General features: G+C 42.3%; 1 protein-coding gene across 1 annotated transcript in view; it reads right to left on the bottom strand.

The window, feature by feature from the left end:
• Positions 1-1142: 1142 nt before the first annotated feature.
• PLD5 (phospholipase D family member 5) overlaps positions 1143-11019 on the bottom strand; it is a 206455-nt gene continuing 196578 nt past the window's right edge. Inside the window, exon 9 of the mRNA XM_081824494.1 lies at positions 1143-6028. Coding sequence (XP_081680620.1) covers positions 5772-6028 — 257 coding nt within the window. The 3' untranslated portion in view covers positions 1143-5771. The remainder of the gene's footprint in view (positions 6029-11019) is intronic.

Below are 11019 nucleotides of genomic sequence, written 5' to 3'. Positions count from 1 at the left end.
CATTTTTAAGCAAAAGGAAGTGGAATTGTAGATTGAGCTCTGAATCACATGTTGTTGGATCATATTTTCTGAATTGTCTTTAAAGATCTTCTTCCTCCATAATACTGGAAAGTCACAGATAATTTCAATATTTTTAATCCTGGAAATTGAGGTCATACTCCCAAGATCTGTTGTATACTTATGTGGGGGAAACTCTAAATTAGAAACCAGGTTTGTCCATGTTTGTGTCTTACAAGGAGTTCAGTATTTCTCAACCATTCCTAAGATTTCTTTCACCCATGAAAGACAGTGGAGTCCATAAAGGAATTAACACTTTTTCAACATGTCTGAGGCCAGAAGGAATGGGTTTGATAACCAGATATCCATTTTGTAAAAGGAGGAATTTTTTCCTTATTAATTTTTCTATGAAATAAAAATAAATCATAAATAATTTTCACCCTTACTATGATTTAATTGGACTCCTTGCACACGATGGTCTCTCATTAGATTGTTAGGCCAATTTCTTTTTAAAACATGAAATTACAGGATTCAGAAACAGCTGACAAAATCAAATTATAATTGACTATTGCAGATTCATCAAGTTGGCTTTATTAAGCCTTTGTTAAACTCTCAAATGATAGCTTTAAAAAAAGTATGCCTCTTCAGCTTTCATCCCTGTATAAAAAGGGTACCCACCATGTACATTCTTTCAGAGGTAAGATGTTGTCTCAAATCCAAGTTACTCTAGCAAATATAGTAAGATGGTACTCTGTGTGCATCTTGTGAAAGGGACTGTAGTAACCACTCTTGATGTGTTGGCTTGAGTAGGTCCTCAACTTCTGAGTGGCCAAATAGGAAGGGAATTTGTGCATTTGGAGTAGTTGCTTTGGATGACTTTCAAGGAATTCTCCAGACCTGAGATTCGATTTGGGTCTGTTAAGCAGACACCAGGTGTATTTGATTATGGGTTGAAGCCTAGAAAGAATAGAGTGTGGTGGGTAAGTGTGTGAGACAGCTGAGCCTGTATCCATAAATTCCTTTTCTGGGCCACTGGGCCACTGGATTGTACACTGGGCCAGAGTGTACAATCTGGAAGCTGAGGAGAAAACTAAATGCCTCATCTCACAGAATGAAAAAACCATATAATATTTACTTATGAAAAAATTGAGCATTTGGTTATATGAAAGGTTTGAGAATTTTAATTATGCCCCCAAATTCAGCCCTTTATCACACCGATTTATTTAGGGATCTCAAGGTTAATAGTATAGATATGTCCAGGTACAACTTTATCCTATTTACATAAAGAAACATTAAAAATCCAAGATATCCTTTGTAACAGAATCAGAAGTTTAGTAGTTGAACATAACAGAAGAAAATGAGGAATAGCCTATTAAACCTCCCATTTCTTTTTAGCAAATGGCCAAAAGAAGCAGAAGTGAATGGTGACCTTTTTTAGAACTCTGTAAGTACAAGATTGCTGCTGGTCAAAAATAAGAAAATTCGGTTTTTACTATTTCTAGAAGCTTCTGAAGAATACCTATCTAGTCACCATAAAAAACACTACCTTCGTAATTCAGCCACCAGATGGGAATTCTCTCAAACGGGAAAGGCAGGCAATGAACTGGGGTTGACTTTGGGGCTATTAAAAAGCCTCTGGCAATTTAAATCGATAAGGTATCAGCTTATGATGAACAGCTATTTGGTTACCAGCATATAAAAGAAAAAGAAAAAGCTAAATCACAGCAAATGGGAAAATGCTGAATATGGATTCATTTATCCAACCGGCCTTAGGCCAAATGGACATTATATGAATCTCCCCTTCAAAAGGCTTATAATAAAGTGCACCAGTTCATCAAGTACAGAAATCCAAAGATTCGAACATTTGTCCACAATGCATGGGGCTGTTCGTTAGGGACTGCCTCTGAATAACCAACCGCAGAGTCTCTCATTGCAGAAGAGAACTGTCCATTTGCAAGTGAAGGCAGCTCTTCATATCCCTTAAATGTTAAAGATAATGAAATGAATTCTGGACAGAGAAACTCACACAAGTGATTACACATACAAAAAAAAGGCAGATTCTGGGATAGAATTCCTGAGACAGACGGACCCTGGGTCTGATCTTATCAAGAAATTCTGAGAGTCTCTTTATTTTGTGTTTCCCCTGGAATTTAATTCCATAAAACTTCTAAAAACAAACAGAAAACTCAGAGTGAATCAAAGTCACTTGAGAATAGCTGCAGGCTGGTGGGAAATGAGCTTCTGTCGGTCCCAGGTTCAGCGAGGCACTTTGAACAAACCAGGAACTGCGGTAACAAAACACAGCTTTCAAAGGGTAAGATCAACCAACAGTGTGATCAGACCCGTCTCACAAAGAACCAGTTCAGCGGTGAGACAAACAGCACAGAGAGAGCCCGGATAGAAAAAAGAGCCCAGAGCTACACTCATGTACCGTTTTCCACAGCTCTTTTGTTTCCTTCACTGGGTCTGTTTTGACTTTTAGACACTAGTTTTCATGCTATGTTCCACGAGACTGTGGAAGTCCATGAACATCTCTTTACGAGGTCCTTTAAAGACAGCGGGGATATTTTCAGTGTGCCTCGCTTCTATCATTTTCAGCTACCCGAAGCGTGGCATTCATAGAGCATGGATATCATCCATAATGTTGCATTTCCCTTCCGATGGTTTGATAAGCTGTGATTTAATTAGCAGAGATGCCAGCGGCCCGTGGCTGTGCAGAGGCCAACAGTGTGGATGTTTGACAGCATGTGTCAGTGACTTGATGGGGGGGTGCTCAGGGCTGTGTGGCTCTGGAGGAGAGCAGGCTACACGAAAGCCATTGACATGCACACGTTTTTGACTGGAAGGCCCATCAGAAGGCCTAAATGGACCCCACGGGAAGCAGAAGTATTCTCTTAGAGTGAATCAGCATTTAAAATCAATGCTTGAGAATAAATAAGGCACTAGGTTGTGTGTGACACAGAAATCTAAACTATGGTCTCGAATTGTGTTTGCATTCCTTTTCGTACTCCCCTTTGGGAAATAACTCCTGGAATATTTATGGAGAAAAACAATGGAAGTTAGCAGTTAGCCTCTTGCTCCTAATTTCTGGCAAGGACATCGTCAGATTGTCTCGAATTAAAGTGTTTTTGCTTTGCCTTCTTTCCCTCTTGGGAAATAATTTGTGGTATGTGTGTGTTGGGGGAATGGAAGTTGTTTGTCTATTTAGCATAGACACAGAGTCGGTAAGAGAGGAAGGCCACTCCTAGAGGGGTAGATAAAGCATCCAAATGCAAAAGGAAGTTCTGCTGAATTAAATGCTCTCTTAGGAGACCTGAGACCCTCTCTGTGAAGGGGCTGTTTTCCTGGCTGCCTGGAGGCCAGCGTTGCCTCCTGAAGTCAGTGGCCTGGCTGAGGTGGTGACCATTGGGCCAGGGAGGGCCCTGCTGCTGCTAGTCTCCTGGTGGCACGAAGTCCCGGGACACGGTTCCTGGTGCCACCTTACTGATGGGCTCAGCACAAAATGGCAAAGACTGTCATTTTATAAAGGACACAGTTCTATCACATGCAACAGCGAGGGACAGTAAAAGGGGCCCCATGACGCCAAGCCAACACTTGTCCCTTGGCTGTGACACACACTTCAGGAGACAATAGTTTCTTCCCTTCACATGCCCTTTCAAACCTACCCCGGTTGCTCTTCTTTGCCCGGGATTGAACTTGGGATGTTTGTTTGTCTCCATGCCTACCCTGCTTGTTCTTTTGTTTTCTTTCTTTTTAAAATCATTTCCAAAACCACCTTTACTTTACCGAGATGATTGGCAGGATAGCCCCCCTACTCAAATGAGGATTGGGGATATGGTAAATATTTAGAGTCTTATGGCCTGGCCACTGGTGGTGAAGAATATCATTAAGAATCTCCCCATCTTTCCCGGCTGTCTTCACTGATGGGTCATACATCCAGTAAAGCCTACCTTGGAAGCAACAAGAAAGAAGCTATGTCATGTGACCAATAGCTGACCCACAACGGCCCTTCTACACCAATGGAACCCACTGGATGAGACTCAGAGCTTCTTCCATCACTCTGCCTGGCGTAGTAGAAAGCAAGTCTCTAGATAGAAAAGATAAGAACTGAGATTGCTTTTCCTTGCTCTGAAAACACACGCATGTGCCAGTCCTCAAGAACGATCCCTAGCACAATGTCTCGTTTTGTAGGGATGTTACTTATGACAAAGTGACCCAACAAAATGTTCCATCAAAATGATGACAATCCTGATCTCCAGCATGGTTTCTGAGTTCCTGCGTCCACTCACATTTACAGCTGGAGGCTGTGATCTGTTTTCCCTTATAGGCTCCCTGTGAGAACCCGGTATTGATTGTTTCAGGGTACCACAAAGATTAGTTCGAGAAAAAGATTATACATCACAATGCTTAGCATTTATATAGTTTTTTTGATTTCAAAACAAGTTATAAATATTTCCTACTGTGACAACATCTACGCGAGGTAGGTGAGTATGACTGTCCCTACGTTACCAATAGAAACCCAAGGCCAAGGAGTGCAGGATTCTGATCCAGGCCCGAGGGGGTCAGGAGTGACCTTGAGACTGGCATCCTGGTGGCCACCTGCTCTGGGCTCTAAAAGGGCCATGCCTGTCTCTAGGGTGGCAATGGTCTTCATTAATATAGGGTTATATATTGTATAGATATAAAACGCAACACACATTATAGAACAATAATCCAATATTTTTGTTTCTTAGTAAAATATGTGAAGCACAGTATTTAAATTGCATTTCTCTGAAAAGCATTTGGTATATTAAATAGCTCTATAAAGTTTTGCTGGCATACTCTTAACAGCATAATGAATGATTCTAAAGAAATTAAAATCCACAGATGCATAGAGATCTTTCCTTTATAATACCATAAGCTAAACAAAAAAAAATGTGAAAAACTACTTTATTCTCATAATGCAGATCTAATCGCTTGCTGGATATTCGCAGGTAGCTACCTAATTTTTCTGAGCTTGAGAGAAAAGATACATATTGCTGGCTGTGGTTTTAAACTATTAATTTGAGGGGAAAATGCAGTTGAAAGGTGAAAATTAAAGACTGCTATTCCCATTTGGTACCATTCTGAGGGAATTCATACATTTTCAAAAGAGGTTGCCATACTTGGAACTAGCATGGAGGTGAACAGAGGGATGCTGATGCTAAGAAGAACATTCTCTGAGAAGAGGAAAAAATGGTACCAAGTGAAAGGTACGGTATTCGAAGAAAATGAACAAGGAGGCGAAAGAGTGGTTTTCAAGAGCCTGGCATGAGATGTCAGCTGTTCATGTTTGGATGACTGCACGGGTCTTGGAGACAGTTTATGGGGTCAATACTTGGCTTGATCAGTCCCTTGGCTGCGGTGAAAGCCTCACTCACCTCTCTAAGAAGCAGCTCTCAGAAGAGTGTGAAAGCGTTTACCTCATGCTAAGCTTCGTAAGAACCGACCAGGTGGGTCGGCAGAAAAAGTTCTAAAACTAGGAAGTCTTAAAATCTGTATGCAAACGTAAAAACTAACCTCCAAGCTGAAATGACATTCTCTGTCAGGAGTAACAAATACAAAAGTCCTAAACTTCATGTACACGCCGCTAAGATATTGTTGGATAAGATATTACATGGCGGTCGGAGAATATTTTTGTGGAAGTGTGCTTTTTCCCTAAAAAAAGATATATTAAATTGTTTTTTTTTTCTCTCCTCAAGTCCTTTATATAGAAGTAGGAAAGATGAGCTGTCCTGTTAGTTCTTTCCTTCACGTTATGCACTGGCGGGGTCCTTCGAGCTGGTGCTGGACATGGCAGTTTGGTTGCTGGGGGGTTTGAGTCTGAACAGGTTGGAGCAGTTCGGCTGTTTGGTCGGCTGCAAGGTCCTGGCATAGGGTGAGTACCAGTCCCTCTCAAACACATCCTTCAGCTGCTTGATGATGCTCCTGTTGTTCCTCACATCTGCTTGGTTGATAACAAGGCCTGTGCCAGCATTCTGGGTAAAATCGTTCCCTACCCAGTCAAAATTGCCTGCAAACAAAGCAGAGAATGGGGTGCCGAGTTAAGATCCACAGCGGGGGGGGTTAATTCCCCATTTAATGAAACACCGAGCAGATTCTATTTAAAAAAAAAAAATGACAGGGAGATTGAATTGTGTTGACAGCTCAGGAAAAAAAAAATTTCCAAGAGGCCTTACATATGGTATATTAATATTTGCATATTATTTTGGCATTTTCTTCAGTTTTGCTCAACTTGAAACTCAAAACAAGGAATCTGCTGGGTTTTTTTGGTAACTGTTATTTCTTACTGACATTCACAAGACACACTAAATACAGCAACATTTAAAATATATAGGAATACACTTAAAAATCCTGTGAACAATTACTACCTTCTCACAGAGACAACATCTGATCCATATGTACAAATGAGGGATTCTAATTACAATGCTCACAAGCTTGCACATCAAAGAAAAGGCTAAAGCCAGAGAAGGAGGATCAGTTCCCATCTGAATAGATAAACTCTCCTTGCTCTGGTGGTAAATCATTTCCCGGTTCCAGGATCTGGCTCGTTGGCCCAGGAATCAAGGCAGTTGCTATGATAGTAGGCTCTAGGCTCCCCAGCACGCAGCTTGGTGTTGGGTAGTGTAGTAGTTTGCTAAGGCTGCTGTAACAAAGGTCCACAGACTGGGTGGCTTAAGTAAGAGAAATCTATTGTCTCATAGTTCTGGAGGCTAGAAGTCCAAAATCAACTGTTGGCAGGGTTGGTTCCTACTGAGGGTTGGGACAGAGAATCTGTTCAGGGCTGCTCCCTTGGGCCTGCAGATGCCCAGCTTCTCCCCGTGTCTCTTCACATTCTCTTGCCTCTGTGCATGTCTGTCTCTGTGTCCAAATTTCTCTTGTTTATAAGGGCACCAGTCAAACTGGATCAGGGCTCACCCTGATGACCTCATTCTAACTTGATGACCTCTGTATGGACCCTGACTCCAAATAAGGTCATGTTCTGAGGTACTGGGAGTTAGAACTTCCAACATACGAATTTTGGGGGGACACGGTTCAGCCCATAGCAAGTGGAATCTGTCCCAGAACGGGCCAATAGTATCTATGTCACTCACGTGTAGTCCATCTTCAAGGCGAGAGTAGATAAAAGGAGAGACTACCCCAAAGTCCCACACAAATCTCCTATCTTGGCATCCATCAGGGAGAAGGTTCTAGTGGGAGAACAAAGTTTTCTCCTCAAGAGGGTCCATTCCATTCATTTCTTTGATCTTTTTGTCCTTCATTTAATGCACATTTACTGAGTGTCTAATGTCTACCGGGGTGGGTACCTGGGGCCATGATACAAAACAGAGAGTGACGGTCCCTGACTTCAAGGCATTCAGGAAGGGAACACAATGATTATAACACAGAGATATGTATGTGTACAATGCCATGAGGGCAAGGGAAAAGATTTCCAACACTGGCTGCATGAGTCAGGAAAGCATTTTGTTGAGTAATGAGAGATACACAGAAACATCAGTTAGGAAGTTAGAGAGCCACACCCGCAGAGGGATGTGGACAAAAATATGATCAGGATCTTGGAGCATGAGTGGGGAAGAGTTAGGGATGAAGTTGGGATTTAAAGACCTTAGTGGGGGCGGGGAGAGAATCTGTCCTTTATTAAGTGCCTACTATGAGCAAAGCACTAGGCTTGGCATTTGTATCTGTCATTATCTCTCACAGTTGGTAGGATTTATACCCACTCCACAGACGAGAAGCCTGAGGCTCAAAGAGGTGAACAGATTTGATCAATGGTGGACCCAGGTCTCCACGGGCTATCTATAATACCATAAGCGAAGCAGTGTTCTCACTAAAAAAGATTTCATGAATTACCACTAGCCTGGGTTTGGTCTCAGCTCCCAGTTTTGTGCTGTCTTTGGTTCAGAGCTGGTTTCATAAAGAAAACTGAAGGCGTGTTAAGTGTAGAGCTTGATTTCCAGGCCTTCAGTGGGTCTTCAGCCATCACTGCAGGAATATTTGCTGAATACGACACTGAACCTCCTTGGCCCAAGGCCCTGCAGCAATTTGTGTGGGAAGAGACATCTACAGAGAGCTGATACCTGTTCCTTCATAGCGCTCATCCTGTGGGCCCTCCTCCACTCTCTGGAGTCCCCCCCCATATCAACTCCCCTTTCCATCTGGCACTTCCTGGAATAGAGGAAGTGGTTTCCTTGTCTCTCATTGTACTCCTTGAGTTTATTCCTCATGGCCTTATACCGGGTCCCTATATCAATATTATCAGCACTAGAGAACAAACTCTTCTCTCTCTCTGTCCTCTATCTCCTACTGTCTCCTGCCATTCCCCAAACACACACTGTTCCCCCTGATGGTTTCATGACAGACATAACGTTGGATGAATTTTACTGCTATAAATGAGGGAACCGTCCACCAACGGTTCGTGATACTGCATTGGAGTCTCTGCCAGTGCTGTGTTTCTGACCAGGTGCTCTCAGACACAGGGCCATGCTCAGAGGCGGTGGCTTTGTGCATTGCTCAGTGCCAGGTAAATACAGGCTTGGACGTCTTAAACTGGGGATTAGTAGAAATTGCAGGTTAAGAGTTATTTTGGAACCCACTGGCAGGCAGCACCTTCGAGTCATCCCATAAACAGAAGACTCCTGTGCTCTTGCATGCCTTTCGAGGACTTGTGGAGAAGATGCTAAAGTCTTGTCCCCACAGCTGAGTGTCAGGCAGTGAATTCATTATCTCATTACATTATCTCATTCAATATTCACTGCAATCCTATGAGGTGATAATACTCACTCCGTTGTACCGATGGGGACATTAAGGCACAGAAAGGTTAGGTAATTTGTCCAAGACTGGAGTGAAAAAAAATTAGAGCTGAGTTTCAAAGCCAGGTCTGACCCCACAGCCCACACTCAACTTCTGTTCCATGTCACCTCCAATCCTAAAGGCCTGCATGGTACTAACTGTACATTTCCCCCTCCTCCCCACCCCACAGACTTCAGCATCAGCCACTAGGGCTGGAGCACCAGGCCACACTGAACTACTCTCCTCTGGGGACCACACTCTCTGAAGGACACAGAGATGGAAATATGCTTTGGGGGCAGCATGAAGAGACAGAAAGATAAGGGGAGAGAAGTGACAAGATTTTGGAGCCTTATTTTGGGAGATTCAGCTTTTCCCTTCAGTACAATGGATGGAGCCAAGATCCTGCACCCATGATTCTCCAAAGCTTTAATTAGGTTCTTCTCCAGAATTCCAACACTAGGCAGCTTTCTCAGGCCTGCAGAGGCAATCCTCCACCAGTGTGATCATGTTTTCCCACTTTTCACTTCCTCAAGGTTTGGCTCAACTTCAGAATCACATACCTGCTTCAGTATTTTCTCAACTGGGACACTGTTCCACTCAGTGCTGAGACTGCCATCTCAGCTTCCCAAATGCATGTGTCGGCCCAGGTGGCAGGAGAACTATAGGGTCCTCCCCAGGAACCATGGCACGGGTGTAGACAAGCTCCCTGGGAAGGTATATGCGCCTCAGTGAGCCTTCTCAGTGCCTCCAATTAACCTACCACCCCCTTGTCGGCCCTCAAACAATTTGAATCATCTTCTGGACAAATGTGCCAAGCCAGATTCAAATATACTCCAGAGAATTCAAAATTAGAGAGATGATACTGTTTGGGAAATCTGTTAAGTCTTGTGAAGATTTAATGAGCTATAATTCCATGCAAGGTCTAGTGTGGATTTTTCTTAATTCAGCATTCTCAGCTGGTGTCTGAGTGAGGACTTAAGAGATTTCCAGAACATGCTGATAATCATTTAAATTATCAATGAATTTTCCCTCTGGATGCTCTTTAAATATTTTTATACAAGAACTATGCCTCACTCTAGGGAATTAATGTTTTGCCAGAATGCTGTGTGTAAAATGAACTCATTTAAAAATGCATTATAACAGAAAGCCAGAAATAGACCCTTGTAAATATAGCCAACTGATCCTTACAGAGAAGCAAAGGCAATGTGAGGGTGCAAAACTAGTCTTCTCAACAATGGTGCTGGAATAACGACATTCACCTGCAAAAAAAGAGAATCTAGACATAGATCCTACACCTTTAACGAAAATTAACTCTAGATGGATCACAGCAAAATGTAAAATGCAAAACTATAAAACTCCTAGAAAGTGACAAATAAGAAAGTCTAGATGAACTTGGGTTTGGTGATGACTTTTTAGACACAAAACCAAAGGCAGGATCCAGGAAAGAAATCACTGATATGCTGGACTTCATTACAATTTAAAATGTTTTCTCTGTGAAAGACACAGTCAAGAGAATGAAGAGATAAGCCACAGGCTGGGAGAAAATATTTGCAAAAGACACATCTGATGAAAGACTGTTATCCAAAATACACAAAGAACTCTTAAAACTCAACAATAAGAAAATGAAAAGCCTGATGAAAAAAATGGGCCAAAGACACCTCATCCAAGAAGATATTCAGATGGCAAATAAGCATATAAAGAGATGCTCCATATCATATTATCAGGGAAATGCAGATTAAAACAATGAGATACCACTACACGCGTATCAGAATGGCCAAAATCTGGAACACTGACAATACCACACGCTGGTGATGATGTGGAGCAACAGGAACTCTCAGTCACTGCTGTGGGAACTCAAAATGATAGAGCTACTTTGGAAGACAGTTTGGCAGTTTCTCACAAAACTCAACATAGTCTTACCATTCGACTGGGCAATCACACTCCTTGCTATTACCCTAGCAAGGGGGGTTGAAAATAAGTCCACACAAAAACCTGAATGTGGATGTTTATAGCCTCTTTATTCATAATTGTCAAAACTTAGAAGCAACCAACATATCCTGAAGGTGAATGGATAAACAAACTGTGGTCCACCCAGACTGTGGAATATTGTTCAGTGCTAAAAAGAAATGAGCTATCAAGCCATCCAAAGATACAGAGGAAGCTTAAATGCATATCGCTAAGTGAAAGAAGCCAATCTGAAAAGGATAGACACTA

This window comes from Leptonychotes weddellii, chromosome 6 (assembly GCF_054177405.1).
Source record: "Leptonychotes weddellii isolate Sample4059 chromosome 6, ASM5417740v2, whole genome shotgun sequence".
In the NCBI taxonomy this organism is placed as follows: Eukaryota; Metazoa; Chordata; class Mammalia; order Carnivora; family Phocidae; genus Leptonychotes; species Leptonychotes weddellii.
This window is presented reverse-complemented; position numbering and strand designations above follow the sequence as displayed.